General features: G+C 43.5%; 1 protein-coding gene across 1 annotated transcript in view; it reads left to right on the forward strand.

Annotated features, from left to right (window-relative positions):
* The first annotated feature begins 500 nt into the window (after positions 1 to 500).
* The window catches only part of Rap2a (RAP2A, member of RAS oncogene family), a 30076-nt gene continuing 9922 nt past the window's right edge, over positions 501 to 20654 (forward strand). The window contains exon 1 of the mRNA XM_036199751.1: positions 501 to 1061. Coding sequence (XP_036055644.1) covers positions 748 to 1061 — 314 coding nt within the window. The 5' untranslated portion in view covers positions 501 to 747. The remainder of the gene's footprint in view (positions 1062 to 20654) is intronic.

Genomic DNA, 20654 nt, shown 5'->3' on the forward strand with positions numbered 1-20654 from the left:
ACGTCGTCCCGTTTCACAAGATAAAACCAAGCTCTCCTAATGCTGACAGGCTGGTGTTGTCGGCCAGAGGCCGGCCCGTCGTGGGGTCTCCAAACACCGTGTACACGTCTTCCTATCCCCAGGGCCCCTCCACTTTCACCTCGCCGGCAATGTCTGAGCGTGGGAGTCTGACGTCGCCCGCCTAGGGGCGGGGAAAAGAGCGCGCAGGCGCAGCGCGAAGGCCTGTGGGGCTGGGTGTTGCCAGGCGTCTGCGGAGCCCGCTTATTTAAGCGCGGCGCAGGCGGCGGCGCCGCGCGGGACCTCGCGGAAGCGCGCGGCCGGTCGCTAGGCGACGGCGGGAGAGGCGGGGCTTCATCTAAGTCCGCCCCATCCGGCTGGCCCCGCCCCCGGCAGCGCTGCGGCTCGGGCTCGGGCGCGCGCTCCAGCGCCGGGGAAGCGGCGGCGGCGGCGGCAGGAGCTGGGCGTGGAGGCGCGAGGGGCGGGGCGGGGCGGGCGGCACTGCGGGCCCGCGGCTCGGGCGGCTCCGGCTCGGGCTCGCGCTCCATCGCTGCCGGCGCCCTCGGGGCTGTATCGCCGCCCGGCTTGGCCCGGCTCACAGGGCAGGGCCGTGGCGCCGGCACCCAGGGCGCTGGCGCGGCCGTGAGCCGGCGTGTCCGCGAGGGCGGCGGGGCCGCGGGGTCGGGGCGCGGCGCGCGGGCGCAGGTCTATGTCGCGGGCAGCGGCGGCGGCGGCGGCCGCGCAGGGACGATGCGCGAGTACAAAGTGGTGGTGCTGGGCTCGGGCGGGGTAGGCAAATCCGCCCTGACCGTGCAGTTCGTGACCGGCACCTTCATCGAGAAATACGACCCCACCATCGAGGACTTCTACCGCAAGGAGATCGAGGTGGACTCGTCGCCGTCGGTGCTGGAGATCCTAGACACGGCCGGCACCGAGCAGTTCGCGTCCATGCGGGACCTGTACATCAAGAACGGCCAGGGCTTCATCCTGGTCTACAGCCTGGTCAACCAGCAGAGCTTCCAGGACATCAAGCCCATGCGGGACCAGATCATCCGCGTGAAGCGGTGAGCAGATCGGGGCACGCGGGGGCTCGGCGGCTGCGGCGATCCCCGGCCCCGGCCCGCCCGGGATGCACCACCTCCTCCTGGGGCTTAGATTTGCGGGCTTTGTTTCACAACTAAAATTGGGCATCCCGTTAAACCCCAGCTCAGCCCTTTGTCTCTAGGACATTGGTAGCGCTTGTTCTGTACCCCGGAGAAAACAAAGTTTCAAACTTGCAAGGAGAGAAGGGATGAGTAGGTGGGCGCTAGGGAAAGAAGCTAAGTGTAGGCGCGCCTGTGCAGAGTGAGCGCGCGCCCAAATCCACCCTTATGAGGTTTGACAGCCAAAACTTGCACACACGTATTCTGTGACAATGTCAATATGAGTTAAGAGGGCCTTTCTCATCGCGGAAAAGATTGAACGTTGCCAAGAGGTTGGCAGAAATGAATTGGTGCAAAACTTTAAAGAAACATTGTCAGATAATTTGAAGATCTCACAACATTCATCAGGGTTGACATATAGAAGCACGCTTATGACATTTACATTGAAATAACTCAGCTCTCCCCCCACCCCCCACTCCACCACCTCTACTCACTCACTCACTCATAAAATCTACCCTCATTCCCCGCTCAAAAAAGGAAGGAAACTATTCTTGGAAACCAAACAGAAGTTTTGTGTAAGCTGTAGCATATGTATCAGCTAGTTTAAAGTTAATGGGGGTTGGAGGAGTTGATGCAAACAAGCTTTTCCGGGTGTAAACTGTTCAAAGAATGCATTTTGGATGTGGCTGGTAGTCTGAATGCTTTCAATGTTTTCTCTTAAGTTGATGCCATGTATTTTCCCCTTAACTTAAATATTGGAAATCTAACTTGTTATTGTGGAGTTTGGCAGTATTTTCTAGTTCCTCTTAATTAGTAACTTTCTTTTCTGATCCTTATAAACTAATACTACTGATGATCTTTTAGGATTCTTCTAGTTGTAGCAAAATCTGAAGTCACTATTGAAAGTTAAAGTAGACACAATGACATCTATCAGTCAGTTAGGGTGTGCTCATTTCAGAGCCCAGAGTAATTTATTTGTATTCAGGGTATACTCAAAAACTCATTACAAGTGGTGGGGTTTTAACCCTGTATGTGTAGTCAAAGGATATGCTCCCTCCTCATTGCCCCTCCCAGCTACTTGAGTATGCATGTTAATAACCATACTAAAAATTTCTACATTCTTGTGGTAAATTCCAAATTAGAGAACAGGGGATATTTTTATGACTTCTTCTCAAAGTTGGTGACTCTTACAGCTTCAACTTCTCTAGTCTTATTTTTTAGAAATTTGTTTTCATGTGTGGTATATGCATGTGGGCACACACATGTGGGTGTATTAATGTATTTTCTTGACCTTGTTTGTAGATACAAATAATGATCTAAGTGCTCCAGCTGTTCGGCCTTCACACCTCAATTCATACACATCTGTGCAGGAATGACTCCTTAACACAAGAGCATGTTGAAATACTGGATGGCATGATCCACATCATGTTGTAATTTCTGTGCAGCTCAGTTATGATAATGGATTAATTTGTTTATTACAGCAATTAATTTGGTTGGCACCTTAACCCAGGACAATAGACTAGGGTTCTACTCACCCGGACTCCCTCCTAGTTTCAACTCCTGATGTAAGAAGACCATGGATGAACTGAACTAGAGTTGAGCAGTGGTTTTCACTGGGATAGATAATGGTGTCATGAGAACACCTTGCCCCCCCCCCCCTTTTTTGAGACAGGGTCTCTCTATGTTGACTTGGCTGTCCTGGAATTCACCACGTAGAACAGTGACCTCGAAATCACAGAGATTCTCCTGCCTCTGCCAGTGGAATACTGAGATCAAAGTGCCTATGTCGGGCTTGGGCACCTGCTTCTGGGTCCTTGTTTTGTACCTCACCCTGACTTCATTATTTGCCTCTGGGTCCATGGCATCTTATCAACTTAAGTCTAAACAGAGAGAGTGTGAGCTGTAGGTTATTCCTATTATACTTCAGTATATAAGGCAAACTTAAATGGGAAGTCGGAGGCACCTGCCTCCCTTACAAGACAGTAAAACATGATGTTTAAATAGGTGGATTTTCTACTCCCTGGGGGGCCAGTTTTTAACTAAGCAGTTGCTATAGGAACTCTGCTGTAACCCTCCCTCCCTTTGCTCACTGTGTTGTCGGCTTTACATACTGTCAGTAGCAGTCTGTAGTTGACATAACTGGAATGCAGAGATGTGATACCTTGCCCATGACCAGTCACCGATAGGAGGATTTTAAATATCTCTTTGAACCCATAAAGCCTCTTCTACACAGGTCTGTCTTTCAGCTTGTCTGTTGGCATATTCAACCTCCAACGTGCATGCTAGGGCTACACTGTTGGATAGAAAAAGTGTGACCACATGGATAAGTAGAAAATTTGTGGTAGCTGATTTTTTTAAATGAACGTAAAAATGTAGTAATTTAATTGGACATTTCTTTAACCAACTTAACATAAAATATTGTCATTTTCAGTATTCCATCCAGCATTAGAAATATTCAGATATTTTACTTTTCTTTGCTGTGTCTTAGAAATCTGTTGTGACTAACCACTATTCAAGTTCTTGTTAGCCATAGGCCGCCATGTTGGACTGCACAGCTGTCAGGTGTATATGGTTCAGGCAATTCCTAGCTTATACTATAGGAAAAAAGAGAAGGGAATGAACATTTAACTCAAGTTTCCGGTGGAGCATGGCAACAGAGAAATGGTGCTTTTCGTTTTATTGATACTTTTTGGACTGTTTCATTTTTAAAAATACTAAAATTGGCCCTTATCTCTTTCATTGTTAGGACTGTACATACATGCAGGTTTGTGTGTGCATTCGTGTAGAGGCCAGAGTTTGACATGGGTCTTATTCATTTGCTCTACACCTTATTTAAAAAATGCTTTTGTTATTACATATGTGTGTGTGGAGGCCATGACACATGTGCTGTGATACACATGTGGAGGTCAGAAGACAGCTTGACCTTCCACTTGTTGGTGGGTTCAGGGGATCCAGACTTGTGCAGCAGGCACCTTTGCCCACGGAGCCATTGTCGTAGTCACTGTTCTGTTCCTGTGAAGAGACACCATGACCAAGGCCACTCTCATAGAAGAAAGCATTTAACTGGGAACTTGCTTAAAGTTTCAGAGGCTTAGTCCATTATTATCCTAGTGGGAAGCATGGTTCAGACATGGCACTGGAGTAGTTGAGAGCTACCTCTTTATCCACAGGCAGAGGAGGCAGCCTGGACCTGCATGGGCTTTTGAAACCTCAAAGCCCAGTGACACACTGCCTCTAACCAGGCCACACCTCCTAATCCTTTCAAATAGTGTCACTCCCTGGGACTAAGCACTCAGATGTAAGAGCCCACAGGGCCACTCTTTTTCAGACCACCACAGCCATCTGTTTTGTGTGTATGAGTATTTGCCAGCAAATACATATGTGCACCTCATGCATGCCATTAGGCCTCCCGGGGACTGTAGTTACCAGATGGTTGCGAGCTGCCATGTTGGTGCTGGGAACCAAACTCAGTTCTACAAGAGCTGCAACTGCTCTTCACTTTGGAGCCCTCTCTCCTGCCCTCTGCCTTGATGATTCAGCAGGACAGACTGGACAGCCCAGGGATCTTCCCATTTCTGCCTTCTCAAATCCTGGTTTAGAGATGTGTGCTGCTAGGCCTACCTTTTATGTTGGTTCTAGGGTTCTGAGCTCAGGTCTTAATGCTTAGGGCAAACACTGTCTCCACAGCTACCCATGGTCTCTTAATTGTACATATGGACGCACACACACAAAACTTCTTTTCAAAGCCAAGTGAACCATCTGAAAATTGGCCTTATGTATAATTCATATGCTTTCTTTTTCTTCTTCTCTTTCTTCTTCAAGTTTGGATCAGACCAAAAAAAAAAAAAAAAAAAAAAAAGAAAAAGAAAAAAAAGAGTGGTAAGCACATATATTTTAATAAAACCAGAATTCTAACTGATTTAATAATTTTCTGTTCATACCCAATCTAGGGTTAGTTGTGGTCCTGACTTGAAATATCTTGGGACATACTGTTCTAGGCCCACATCTAAGGATGAAACCCCCAGACTTTGAGCATGACCTTCAAGTCCAAGCATGTTCTGGTCCCTCCTTGGCTGTACAGATACCCCTCTCTACCAGCATCTTCACCTTCTTTTAGCTGCTTGGAAAGCTCTCTCTCTGGGTTCTTCTTCTGCCTTAGAACCTGTTTGTCTTTCGACAAAATTAATTTCTATTCATTCTTTTGTCCCTGCTGAAAAGACTTTCCCTAAATTAGAGAAGTCCTTCTCCTCTTAGCAAACCGAATGAACTCCGGTCTGGTTTCCTCCTGTGGACCACCCTCATACCAGGCTCCCATCAGCAGTCTCTTCATCACGTTCGTTTTGTAGTCATCACGAGCTTTATTTGTCACTGGGATGACTTGCAAGCATTCTCACTGAGCTCTAAGCCTAGGTGGCTAGCACAACAACCAGCCTACCGGAAACAATAAAAAAATATGACGAAAGGAATGTTCAGAAAGGAAAGCATTTAGACTCAGCTTCCCCAGGCATTTTAGTGTTTCAAGTTGATTTTGCAGATGGAGGAGATAGCTTTCTGTAAGAGTGCTTCCAGTTAGGCCAGTGAGGAAGAGGTCAAATGTCAGGTGAACTGTAAAGAATCAGGGAGGATGTCTTCTGGATGGGAGAAATGGCATGGGAGATGGATAGAGTAGTTTCTGTGTGTTAAGGAGGCCATAATGACTGAACTAGAAACGTACCTAGATGTGTTGGGGGAGGTGTGGTAACAGATTATAAAACAATGCTAGAAGGCTAAAGCACTGGATTTGAACCCATAGTGAAGAGCAGTAGTCAGAGCTATTACAGAAGTAGTACTAGAGATGAGATGATGGGGACATAATGGACATTCTGTTTTATGGCGGGAGAGCTGTTCCAAGAAGTATCCTTTGGTGTGTGTGTGTGATGTATAAAGATTGTGAACTAGCACGGTGTCTGGAGAAAGGCAGGAGTAAGGTTGTCAGGAGTAGATTCATCAAGTTGTGGGAGAGAGAAAGGTCAGAAGTGTCCTTCACATTGGAACACGAGCAAATGAGACTAGAGTGGAGTGACTGGGAAGCCATTCCAGCTTAGATGATCTTTTAGAGCTGTGTCTAATAACTAGAATGTTAGAAAAGGCTTGAAGGTCAGGTTCTGCGTGATGTGGAAACTCAGCGTCATCTGCGTGGCTCAGGTTGAGGTTACATGAGACCTACCATGTACAGCAGAAATGAATAGATGTAATTAGAAATAAATGAATGTAATTAAGGACAGAGCTGGAGAGTCACAAGGAAAACAATGAAGACTGCATACATTGTGCTAGGCTGTGAGCCACCGGGGGTTCTGAGATTGGGGACAAGGTGTTCGGTCCTTCTCAGAAGCCAGCTGAATCCAAGGCTAGGCTTGTGAGATACAGAGCCTAAGAATTGTGAGTCACTTTTTTAATTAATGACTGTGTCATGAAAAGTTGATGACTAAGTCCTGACAGCCAAACATAGAATAAAGAATTTAAATATGGAGAGATTAATAGGAAATGCTGATCCATTTAAACACAAAACTAAGAGACCAAAAAACTGTAATAATTGTGGTTACAAAATGGAATATAGCATTAAAAACTTCAACAATATGAAAGAATGTTGACTACCAAGAACAGAATGAAGAATTTTAAGTGTTCATTTCCTTACCTTTCATTGGAGAATTAAGAAGTTAAAAACCTAAATTTACTTTAAAAAGAATTCTGAGACAGTTGCTCTTTGAAAGATCAGTTTATTGTACTAATTGATGTACACATCATCTTTATTTGATGTTCGGCACACATTGGTGGACCTATCACCTGAGCCATGTCCATTCATTTACCTTGAGCCTTTTGTTTCTGTGTGCTCCAAGAATGCTTAAGATGTATTTCCTTAGCAGATTTTTAAGTGTCTGCTAGTTTTGTTAACTAGAGACACCCATGCAGTTATCAGTCTGTAGGGCTCAACTCATTGCATTAATAAAGCCTTTGTTTATAATGAGTTGCTTTTTGTGTTCCAACTTTGGTTGGTTTGTTTTTCCTTTTGTTTATTTTTCCTTGTTTTTGCTGCATTGTAAAATGCTAACATAATATTATTACTATACAGTACTTTTCTCTTGGCTCTTCTAGGATTGGAGCTTTTAAGCTTAATTAACATTAAGGAAGACTAAAGGAACTGATAAAAATGTCTGAAAATAGCACAGCCAACAGCAAGAGCTGACAACATTGGAGTCTTATTTGCTAATGTTTATTAGTGCTGATAACACTTGGATGGTTTAATGGCTGTGGAAGCTTCTAGGTTACATACGGCGCATTAAAGTGAGGTATAGTTCATATTTATGCATATTTCTAAACAGGTTGTTGCATAAAACCATATACATCGTACTTGATTGAAGAGAATTCTTGAAGGATTTGTTTTATCATGCACAGTTTTTCTCTAGTCTTCATCTTTAGACTCTAGCCCTTGGGGAAGACAGTGAGCATCTACTCTGGGGCTTGCAGTGGGGTTTTGACTTTCCTCTTGAACTGTTGTTCTCTGTTCTCATCTACTCTTTTCTCGTGCGTTGTGTTCTCCAGATAATGGTGTAAGAAGAGTTATAAACACTTTTGAATCTATTTGGAAAAATATTGGAGTGTGACTATGAGTACACTAGACCTTTCACACAGGAGTCAAAAAGCCTGGGTGGTGATAGAGAGTGCGGGCTGCAGAGGGAGTGCAGTCCAAGAACCTGTGTCCAAGCATGAAAAGCACGTTTGCTTCCCAGTGGCCCACTGGAGAAACTAGCCTGTCTGAATCGCTGAATTCCTTATCTCAGCAGTCCAGAAGGACAGTGTCTGAAGTTATCTCTTGACTCACACAAGTACCTGGAGTCAGAATATAGTATTTCTGTAGGAAATTTCTCAGGGATCTTTGTTGTTGTTGTTGTTGAAGGCAGGATCTTTCTGTGTGGCCCTGCTGTCCTAGAATTTACTATATAGTCTAGGCTGTTCTGGAGAACTCACAGAGATTTACCTGCCTCTGCCTCTGGCTCCCAAGTGCTAGGAATAAAGGTGTGTGCCATAATGCCCCACCTTTTAATGGAATTTTTATAGTATCCAGAAATGTATATTAAAGTATGTAAATAAAACATAAATATACCTGTAAAATTTAAAGAAATAAAAAATATCTGAAAATAGTTACTATAATTTTATAATGGTATATACTGGATACCAAATGGTTTAACTGTATACTTTTTGTATGAAGATGGAAATCTCTTTGGAAATCATAGGTCTAATATCCCAACAACACCACCTTTATTCTAGTTGTGTGACGGCTGTAGTAGACACCAAACACCTGAGTTTTTTAATTAATTTTAATCAATCCTATGTACACTCCTCCACCCACCCTCCCAGATGCACCTCCTTTCCTACACACCCAACTTTGTGTCCTTTAAAGAAAATCTTTTGAAACTAAGCTATGCTGCCCAGATGTTCTTGGATGTGTCCTCCATCCAATGCTGCCTCTAGTATACCTCCTCATGTTGTGGCGACCCCCAACTATAAAATTATTTTGTTGCTACTTCATAACTGTAATTTTGTATTGTTAAGAATCGTCATGAAAATATCTGATATGCTAGCTATCTGATATGTGACCCCTGTGAAAGGGTCATCCGACCCCCAAAGTGTTGTGACCCACAGGTTGAGAGCCACCGACTTAAAGCAAACTGTCTCCCCCTCGCACAGCAGCTAACAGTTTCCAACAGTTCAGTGGCCAGGCTTGGGACTTTGTGCCCAGCTCGCTTGTCTTGTTTGGGATTTGGTCTGGTTTGGGCTTGCACATGTTCGTGTGTTCTGTCTCCACTTCTGTGAGTTCAGAGGTGTGGCTGCTTCAGTTTGTCCAGAAGAGACTGTTCCTGTGTAGTCACCGACCACCTCTGTCCCTTATATTTTCTGCTTCCTCTTTCTGCAGTGATTCCCGAGGCTTGAGGGTGATGCTGGTGGCAATGGAATGTATGTTCCCTTCGGGCTGAGGATTCTGTAGTGTCTTATTTTCCGCATCTCAGCCAGTTGCGGGTCACTGCACACCATCTACTGCAAATAGAAGCTTCTCAGATGAGAGTTGAGGGGTGCATGATCTGTGGGTATAACACTAAGTCATTAGGAGTAGGTTTAATCCCCATGTCCATTTAGCAGCATAATAAATAGTAGGTTCTCCTTTAGGGTCTATGACCTGTCTCTAGATTCTTGGGCCAATAATGGTGCCAGGTATGGGTCTTAGCCTGTGGAGTGGGACTTAAATGCAATCAGAAGCATCTGCCAATGTTTGTGCTGTTGTTGCATCAGTGGGTATGGATTGTCAGGCCAGTCATTGTTGTAGTTCACAGGGTTCATAGCCGACTATGCTTGGTGATCACTTTTCTCCTCTGGTAGTGTGTATAGCATCTTCCAATATTAGGAAAGCTAGCCAATGGAAATGAAGCTTCAAGGTCCATACCAGCTTGATTTCACCACGTTCTATAACTCAAGTGTGTGGTATAACTCAAGGTCAACATTAGGGCCTTATAGTCCAGTTCTAGAAGATAACCAAGATCAGTGGCAATATCTTGTAATGTTTCAGGGTCTATAAGAGAGACCTTACTAGCCTACAGCTAAAAGAAGTAGCTCACTCCTGGCCCTGGGCTTTTAATTATTTAGCTTCTAGTGTCTAGTGGGCATCATTGCCCCTATAACAGAGTCTAGTTTTTAATAAATCACTGTTATAAATTGAAGGTTATTAGTGACATTAAATGTTGATGTTTTGAAGCATGTGAATTAAAGTGAGGTTATGAATATTGGAGTCAATTATTAGAATGTTTTATTAAGGTCATGATTGGGAGGCCCTGTCACATGTCAGCATTGAAAATTTGCTGCAGCTAGATACTGAATATTGGGACTGTACTTTCAGTCACATGTTGCTGAAGAGTGTTTCTGAATATGCTATTTAAGATAGATTGCAGCTGGTTCAGTAAATATACTTAGACATTCCTGTTCATGATGTTGAAATATATTCACTGAACAGGATAGGTAGATTGTGGTTTGAGGGTTTGGTTTTATTTTTCGTTTGTGTTTAGGGGATTGTTTTGTTTGTTTATTTTTTTGCCTTTATGGTATATTTAAGATTTAAAGGCATACCCAAAATGATATTTTGATGAGAAATACAATGACTTACAACTTTTATGCGTTTAAAACGCTTGTGGTAATGAATACACTGTATGCTTCCTTGTCTTAGTCATTCACGGTCACCTTCACATTTCCTTACACGGGGTCCACGTCCACGCTGATCAGTACACAGATGACTAAACCTGCCATGTTGTTTGTGCCCCATTTCTGTTTATTCTTTTCATTCTATTCACTAAGTGTTCCCCATGACCAACCAATGTGCTGTCATCTCACACACTTTGGAGACTGCTGTCTTAGATCATTTTACTCCAGGAACATTAAATGGAACTGTCTAATGCTTTGAAACAATTCTTCTTTCCTGGTTTTCCTGGCTTTCTACCATGATATGTTATTTAAGAGTGTGAAGACAAAATAATTCCCAGTGTGAGATGGCATCACAATCCCAAGCAAAGGTAGTGTTTAGTTATGTAATCTTGTTCATCCAGAAGGGAAGATGGCCCCTGCCTGTCTCAACCTAAGGTAGAGCAAGGGATGCTGTATGGGATGAGCATCTGTACTCTACAATTTTATCTGAAACCAAAAGTGTTCCTAACCCTAAAACTTACCAGCCTGATGCTTCAGTGGAAGAGCCCCACACCTGACTTCATGTGACCACTTGCACTCAAATCATGGGTGTACTACAAATACTGTGTAAATATTGCAAGCCGTATGTCTAAGATGTACATTAAGCTTAATGAATTTCATGTTTAGACATGGGTTCCATCCTCAAGATACTGCAGACCTTCCAAAATCTACAATATGAAGTGCTTCTGGTCCCCCATGTTTCAGATGGGGTTATCTAGTCTGTAGTTGCTACTCCATCTGGTTGCTGAGACAGCTGAGAGGGTGGGCTACATTAGTTCAGGATAGTGTGGGTTCGGTAACATAGGTGAAGAAGACCATGAGTGTGGATAACTTCAGATCACTTAGTAAAACTACCCAGGAGGCACATTTAAACCTTTGCTTAACACATTTAATTTAAGGGAGTTGCTTCTCGTACCTCAGAAGTTAGTAATTCAGAGTGGAAATCCTGTATCATAGTAAATATTCAATACATATTAATATTTTCTACTTTACCAATGTCCTTATGGCTCTGTAAATGAAATGTTAGTATTTTCCTCTGTAATTTGTTATATCATTTTATTACAGATTCTAAATATGCTCATCTTCCAATTTTCAATGAATGCTTGAAATAGTCTTTATGCTTCTCAAATACGAAATTTTATTGTGCATAATGATGTTACCTTTTCATCTGTGGAGACAGTGAGTGCTGCTGTGGCCGAAGCTGAACTCCAACCCTCACTGGTTATGAAGTCAACCTTCTCCACGTTTTAATTTCCTCATCTGCAGCATGAGTATGATTAATAACTAAAATAGTGAGCATACAGTGTTTCTTTACACAGCATCCTCAAATTACCAATAAAAACAGTTCAAGAAAAATCACAGGAGGATTAAACCCAGACCTTTGTGAGACTGTGTGGCTTCTTGGGAACCGTCTAGGTGTATCCTGGAGCTAATCCAAGCCACAGTTCCATTGCCTGCTCCTCTCTTCAGCCTCACAGGGTGTGTAATGAGACTTACACCATAGACCTTTGCTGCTTTGTGTTCTGGGTCTTTGCCTGTCCCTGGCAAACTTAACTCTGGTGACAAGGACTTCTTTGCTGAGAGGAAACTGTAGTAGTTCTGAGTATATGTATTTTAATTACAAAAATGATATACAAAACATAATCATCATAGAGTATTGGTATTTTTAAGTAACATTGTTCATCTTAAGAAGTTGGAGATGATAGTAACCTTTTTTTTTTTTTTTTTTTTGGCCAGAGCTGCTGAGGATCGAACACAGGGCTTTGTGCTTGCTAGGCAAGCGCTCTACCACTGAGCTAAATCCCCAACCCTTCTTTTTGTTTTTTTCTTTTTTGTTTTTTTCTTTTTTGTTTTTTTTGAGACAGGGTTTCTCTGTGTAGCTTTGGAGCCTGTCCTGGAACTCACTCTGTAGCCCAGGCTGGCCTCGAACTCACGGAGATCTGCCTGGCTCTGCCTCCCAAGTGCTGGGATTAAAGGCATGTGCCACCACCACCAGGCTGATAGTAACCTTTTTGTGAATGCCAAAAGCTCTGGGTGGATAAAGATAACATTAACACTCTGCGGCAGTTATATATAGTGAAGTGTTGACAGATTTTCTTAATAAACCAATTCCTGAAAAAGTTTTATCTGACTTTGTATAAAAATCATAGCTGTCAACATCAAATAATATGGTTAAGCCACCTCATTTGCATAGCATTGCCCTGGGCATTATGCAGAATAATTGCAGGATACTATCTTTAGCTGATGTGCCAAAATGTACTGTCAGTGAATATATATTTGACAGTTCTAACTTATGCAGAAGTACAGTCTTTAAAACAACTTGATTTTTAAGTCTCAAAATATCAAGTTTCAAAATACCTTCCACCAGAAACGTTGCTTTTATTAAGCTACCTTTCTTAGGGAATTTTTCACTCATTCTAACTCATTAATAATCAGAAAACTGTCTATAGAAATAATAACAATTATATATTTACATTGGTCAGTGCTCTAGTCCTCTGGGGCTGCTATAAACTGGGTAATTTATAGACAATAAAAACACATTGCTCACAGTTTTGGAGGGTAGAAAATCCAAAATCAAGGTACTAGAACATTCGTTGTCTGATGAGGGCCTGTTTGTAGATGCCTCCTCTTGCCTCATCTCCATGAAATTGGAAGAGAAAAAAAAAAATGAATCCTCTTGACTGGACCCTTTTCTAAGGGCTCTAGCAGTCTCTTTCATAGGGTAGCTAATCGCCCCTTAAGTCGCTCATATCTTAGTTCTGTCTCTGGGGATGAAGTTTAAACCTGTAAATTGTGGGGAGGGTCAACGTTCAGAGCACAATAGATGTTCGGTGTGTTTTTATCTCCTCTATCCAAAATAATTTCCTTCTCCCCGCAGTGACCCATGTATACTCACAGCTTCCTTTTCTGGCTTTCAGAACCAACAGTCTAAACAAACTTCGGCCATCAGTAATCTCAGTTAGTAAAGCCAAGGACCAGATGCCCTTTGTTAGGACCTGTAGTGAAATACCTGAAGGCTAGCGAGAATCACATGCACACATACATAAAAACTCACGAGAACATTATTAACTAACAAATGACACACATGCATGAAAGCTAGCTAGGAAATGAACTGGACTTCATGTGTGTAAGTTTTGTTTCGTTTTTAAGAACCGGGGCTAAGAGAGTTCTCAGTGACTCACATTCAGCCTTTTCTTACAGTTCTAAGGTGGACGGCTTGATTTTGGTAGTCTGGCACTGAGTCTGTCCCTACACTCAGTGGCCGCTGACCAGAGCTGGAGTTCTGTCCCTTACTCAGGAAGGATGCAGATGGAGCATCCTTGAGCACAGGGAGTTGCAGCTAGAACACTGCTGGAGGGGCTTCCAGCTGGACTCCCAACCTAGCAAGGCCTGCTGCCTCCTGTCCCCCAGCACATCACCTCAACAGCCAGGCAGCATGCTGGTGCTCACCATCCTGTCGGACAGAGCGGTGCGCAGTTGTGACAGGCAGAAAGTGTTTAGTTAGGCCACCCAAGCACGCCTTCTGGCTGTGTTGAAAGAAGTGACTGAGGAAGGAGGTTTCTGCCATTGCCCTCGTCAGCACAGCCTTTTCTTCATAGGCCACGGCTTCCAGCCGTCCCTTGCATGTCCCTTTGAGTGAACACTGCTGCTGGGATCTCTCCCCCTGCTCCAGAGGTGACCACATGTCTCTGCTTCTCTGGGTCATTGAGGCGTGTGCCTACTGTGCTGCATACTCCATTCCATCTCAGCACTACCCCCATCTGGGCCGTGGGTTGTGTGGTTGATCCTGATTGGACCTCAGAGTCTTGTTACCAGACTCTTCTGAGTTCAGTCCATTTCTGCATGTGACTGCAAGGAGTGTCTTTGACCTGGCCCCTGACCTGGCCTGCATCCTTACTACTTTCCTTCATTTGGTAAGTCCTGTAAGCTAGAGATTTGTTCTGTTTCAAAGGGACGTTTTTATTTTGACTAAGTGGACTGAAGATGGCTACAGATTCATTGATATAATTTTCATTGAGAAAGAGCATTTATTACTCTTCCTTTTGAGTCTGGGCTGAACATTAGAGTATGTAAAAGAAATATTCAGCCAGTTAGGGGCTGTTCTAAAAGGTCTAGCCGCTTCACCTTGGTTCCTTGCCCCCTGAGCTGATGTTTAAGACATGTAGAAGCCCATTGTTTCTTCTGGGAACTCATGAGGAGGCCCTGCAGCTACATGGTGTGTGTGGGGGGCTCTTCCCACCGTTCTTACCAGTGTAAGGTCCTACCCACCCTAGCTGAACCTCTGAATGACCCCAGTCAATGAGATGTGTGACAAGAAACTCATTCACTGGAGTGCTGCCCAAATATGACCAACAATGTGAAGTCTAATAAAGTGGTTAATTGAAACCAATGAGGTTTAGGGTAAGCTTCGTTATTGGGTCCCCCCCCCCACATATTTGTTTTCCTTCTTAAATATATAAAAGACAGCAATATCTTTGAAAATGTTTCCTGAAGATAAAAATATGATATATGAATGAATGAATGAATGAATGAATGAATGAAACTTAACTCTTTAAAGATCGCACAGCAGTTAAGGCAGTCACTGCTTTTATAGGGAACATGAGTTCAATGCTCAGCACCCATATTAGGCAGCTCACAACTGTTTGTAACTCTGGATCCAAGAGATCTGAAACCATTTTTCTGGCCTCTCCATGTACCTACATTCACATGCACATAACCTCCTCACAGACACATAATTAAAAATAAAATAAATCTTTAAAAAATTCTGCTCATTAATGGGTTTTTAGAAGGGTATAACGTATTAAAGCAGAGTGTCAGTAGGAAGATCTAAGTGAGTATAAAGCCTTGTATCTGCTGGCTCTTCAGTGTCATCCTTGTGTTTATTGTTTATAAAACCAGCTGTTATATGCCATCTAATTCATGTTAGTAAAGAAGCTTCTTCCATGTATTTGGTGTTTGCTGCACCAGTACGTTGGAATTTAGACATTTCACATCCAGTACCTTGGAATATAGAAAAAAAAAAAAAAATCTCAGCAAATGTTAGTTGACTTTATGAATAAAAGTCCCTCTAGTTCATTGCATTCTGTATTTTGACCATCCCCTTTTCCCCCAAATCTTCAGGTACCCTTAATAAATCAAATTAAGCAATCATGGAAAGACATAATAAAGCAATACAGCATTCTAGGGAGTGCATGTCCAGAAAGGCTGTGTGTTTGCATTGTCTCAGGGACATATCTGTCACTTGAAGCAGCATGAACGTCATGAGGAAAACTTCTGATTTGAAATCCATCACTTTATCGTCCTGCTCTGTGTCTCATAAGCATCAGGAAGCGTTCCAGCAGTGGGACACAGCTGTGGGTCGGACATTGCTGCTGGCCACTGCTTTGCTGGGTGCCGACCGTAACCCAGAGACAACACTGCTGGTTTATGGCAGGTTAAGACTTTATATGTATTTTGTGCCCCACATTGTCTTACCACGATATCAGAGCCATGGTTCACATTGAGTGACAGCAGTATGTAATGAGAAAAGAAGATGCTTGTTTGTAGAAGATGCTAGTTTGTCAGCTTACGTATATTAGAGGGAGTAATGTCTCTTATTTTTCTCTTTTCCATGGCAACTAGTGACTTTTAGTCTAAATAGTTAGATTTGGTCACACTTGGGCCAGAGATTGTAAGTCAGAAACAAGAGGGGAAAATACCACCAGTTTGCTTCTTCTTTATAGCTGTATCACTACAATTAAGATCCTGACTTGCTAACAGATAGTTTGAGAGAGCTTAAAGATGAATAGTTAGCATCCCTGTAGTATTTTTGCAGTATCCATAATACTTTGGTGGATAATTCATGTGAAATGCTGAGTGCAGGGTCTGGCATATACCAAGCCCTCTGTAGATGCTGGTTGTTAGTAATGCTATTGCTGTCAGTGGCATTAACATTATACATTAATATTTCTGTTTCACAAGTAAAGAGCCAGGGCCAGGAAAGGCAGGCAACATATCCAAGAAAACAAACATCTTTGTGGTTCTCTAAATCCAAACCCAAACTCAGCCCCTGCTTTGTGCCCTGTGCCTTGATTTTAGCCTGTGACTAAACTGATCGACCTTGACTGTTAGCCTAGGAGGAAGCCTTTCTCTAGGCACCATGGAACCACCACTCATTGTTACAGGATAGTTGGTGTGGGCTGTGGCCTGTAAAGCAATGTTTTAAGTTAATTACCGTGGAGTTGGGGGAGAGGGTGAGAAATATATTAGAGCTGTTAGAGACTGGAGCTCCGGTGTGAGTTATTTTAGAAATGAAGGGTTTTCTGCATATGAAAATGATGGACTTTCTCACATCCAGTAATTCCTGCTGTCCCTGTCCCCTGTAATCACTGCTGTACTAGGCCTAGTGTTACAGACCTTCGTGTCCGGACCTGATGACAGTTAGAGAACTCCTCGCCTTACCTCCCGCTCTTCCACATCCCAGGTAGTTTCTGTCTGCACATGGTTTTCACGTGAGTGTAGACTTAGACCCTGTCACGTGTCTGGCACTTGTCATTTGCTACAGTAAGGGGCCTCACTCTGCCGATGTGATCAACCCCATCTCCTTCACTTTCATCTGCTTGCTTTTCCCATTGATCACCTGATACTTTTCTTGCTTCAAAGCTAAAGATCTGTGTTTGTAGAACCTACTGGTCAGTCTCATGACAGTGGACGCAGCTTGCCTAGTATGGTGTATATGACTGACGCCCTCTTCCCTCCTAAAGGAAGGGGGTTTCTTCCTGGGGAATTTCCTTCTGGGGAGAATAAATGCTAATTCTACTAATGTCATAACCTTTGTTTTCTAGAAATGTGAATTGTTGAAATTCAGCATTTTTGCTTGTTTGTTTTTTGTGGGTTGGTTTGTTGTAAATGTTTTGTTTTGTTTTGAGGCAAGAACTCACTCTAGTCCAACCTGACCCTGAACTCATGGAGGGCCTCTTACCTTGCATCTCCAGTGTGAAGATTATATGAGCTGCCATATCTTATGGCTCCTGGCTTTAAATTTTTCTTGGGGTTGGGGCTCTTCTGCTTAGTGGTTTGGAGGAAAGAAGAACTATGTTTAAGTCCTTTTATGATAATAAGTGGTCTCCCGGATAAGCGCTTCTTTGTCCGCAGTTCCGAAAGCCTTAGCACTTCACAGTTTTCAAGCATCCTTAAGTGTGCCTTGTTCAGGGGTAGCTTTAGCGAAATTAGTTGTAATTGAGTAGTAGGATTTCTGAACTGGGGGTTGCTGACAAGGTATGCAGTCCAGTATAGTGGAGACACAGCTCCCATCCTAGCAGTTGACTCAATCCTATCAAGTCCAATAGTTGGCCTGTTTCCAACCATAGATTTCAGATTTCAGCATTCAACTAAAGAGGAAATACATGTTTTGTGTTTGAATACCTTCCCCCTTTTGAAAGAGCTGTGTGTTCAGAAGTCTGACTTTTGACTTATTTTTCAGTGATTCAGTTTGGAGCCTGAAGGCACCTCCAGACTAGAGTAAGAGGAGGCTGCCCATGTGTCTGCCAGCAGCTAGCTGTTCCTTCTTCTCATCGTGAGTGTGTACCTGGTGCTTTTTGCAGAATCAGCTGATTTGGTTCTGTTTTTCCATTCAGTTTCTAATGGCAAGGTTTCAGGCTTGCAATTGCAAACATCTCCTCATAGGTACACACGTTTCTGGCATGAATAATCTCCATTTCTAATGACAAAAGGTCAGACTGAATGTAATCATAGTTATATTTCCTTTTTTTTTTTTAAATTAAATGTATTCATTTATTTTACATCCTGATCGCTGTTTTCCCTCCTTCCTCTCCTCCCATGTTAATGTGGGTTTTGAACATCTTGACACTCTTGAAAAGATCTGAGGGTGCAGTTTGTAGATCAGATAGTGAAGAAAGCCTTCAGAACTATTATATTGTTAGTTTTATTTCCAGTAACACACTGTTCTTTATGTTAACATACTCAATGCCCTCTTTCTTTCTTTTTTTAATTTAATATTTTTATTTTATAATTAACTTAATTTCACATATCACCCACAGATTCTCCTGTCCCCTCTCCTCCCACCCTCCAGCCCTCCCTCCCAATCCACGCCCCCATCACCACCTCCTCCAAGGCAAGGTCTCCCTTGGGGAGTCAGCCCAGCCTGGTAGACTCATCTGAGACAGGTCCAGTCTCCTCCTTCCTACACCAAGGTTGAGCAAAGTGTCCCAGCATAGGCTCCAGCCTCCAAAAAGTCAGCCTATGCACCAAGGACAGGTCCTGGCCCCACTGCCTGAGGCCCTCCCAAACAGTTCAAGCTAATCAACTGTCTCACTTATCCAGAGGGCCTGATCCAGTTCCATGGGGGCTCCTCAGGCATTGGTTCACAGTTCATGCGTTTCCACTAGTTTGGCTATTTGTCCCTGTGCTTTTTCCAATCATGGTCTCAATATCTCTCACTCATACAATCCCTCCTCTCTCTCTTGCCGATTGGACTCCCAGAGCTCCACCTGGGGCTCAGTTGGGGATCTCTGCATCTACTTCCATCAGACTGGATGAGAGTTCTATCATGACAGCCAGAGTGTTCTCACAATTCCAGGGAGGCTACCTAGTAAAGAGGACCCTAAGAAAGACATAAGAATTGCCCAACAACAGAGAAATGGATGAGATCTACATGAGCAAACTAAGGGTGAGGGGTGAGGGTAATGGAGGGCAAGTATAGGGGAAAGAGAGCTGAGGGGAGCAGGAGGTCCCAGCTGAATCAGGAGCAGAGTGGGAGAACAGGGAGGGAGATACCATGATGAATGTATACCCCTTGGGAATAGGAAGAAGCAGAGTGCTAGAGAAGTCCCAAGGAATCCACAAAGATACCTCCACAACAGACTACTGGCAATGGTCAAGAGAGTGCCTGAGCTGACCTGCTGTGGTCAGCCGAACATCCTGGCCTTCTTTCAATCTTTAGCCAGTTTAAGGATAGAAATTCAGCAGCATAAAAGTTGAGTTTACAGTTGATTGGCAGGATTCAGCAAAGTAATAAACGAACTAACCAGCCTAGCTGCATTCTGTATTGAAGCACCATTCCATATGCATATATTCTCAATAAGTCTTGAAGGTCATTCTGCTGTCCTGTTCAAATGAGGATTTGTTTCCTTATCTTGCTTATTTTCTTGTTTCAGTTCTTTGTTTTGTTTTGTTTTGTTTTTTTGTTTTTTCAACAGGGTTTCTCTGTAGCTTTGGAGCCTGTCCTGGACTACCTCTGTACCTCACAGAGATCCGCCTGCCTCTGCCTCTACATGCGCCACCACCACCAGGCCTTTTTTTTTTTTTTTAATCGAGGTACAACTTTCATACAGTAGAGTACACATACCTTAACATACGTGGCTGGATGCATATGCTGAAGGAATCCCACAGTGCAGCCCTGCAGCACAGCAGGCCCCTCCCATACACCCCTCTCCCTGCTTTCTGTTTGCCTGGTCCTAGTCTGTGGTCCTGTCACTCATCATCTTTGGGCTCCTGTTAACTTAGCCTGGGTAACACAGAGCTTCCTACCACACCCTGCAGACCACAGAGTTCTCACAACTGGGTTCTTCTTCCAAGCATAATGAGTAGATAAGAGGAGAGGGGAAGAATTGGGAACTTCTCTCCTTGGCCTCCTTCCTGGTCCTTTAGTTAGAAGAACAGAGCTGAGTATTTGCTTACTGTATCTTGTTGCGCTGTTGATGGGCTTTTGTTACCTTGGTCTTGTACATAGTCCTGGTGTGGTTTTTGAATGTGTTTAAAATGCCTGTGAGTTCCATCCAATCATCACTTGGGCCGTCCTAACTAAACTATAGGTACCATGTCGACTCCTATAATTTTTGTGAACAAAGTTGACTTCTACTTACATGGCATGGAGTCCCTGAGAGCTCTCAATATCTTCTTCATATTATATTGTTTACATTACATTATAAGTTTCTCACTGTTTAAGTTTGGTATTTTTAAAACACCAAGAGAAAGTCAAAGCAAAGGAAGCCCTGTTTAAACGAACAAAATGAAATACTTAGCTGAGTACAAATCAGTTTAGAGGGAGCGGGCAGCTTTACTTAGCCCATGCCCCTCACACCAGCTCCTGGCCTACCCCAGAGCAGCTCCAGACCACTGTGCCGGATGAAGAGAATCAGTCTTGGAGGTGTGTGTGTGTGGCGGGGGGGTGTGCTCCACACTCAAGCACAAATTTCCAGCTGTCCAGTGAAACTGTTTGCAGCAACACAGCAGCTTGATGAACTATTTAGA

The sequence above is a fragment of the Onychomys torridus genome, chromosome 9 (genome assembly GCF_903995425.1).
Source record: "Onychomys torridus chromosome 9, mOncTor1.1, whole genome shotgun sequence".
In the NCBI taxonomy this organism is placed as follows: domain Eukaryota; kingdom Metazoa; phylum Chordata; class Mammalia; order Rodentia; family Cricetidae; genus Onychomys; species Onychomys torridus.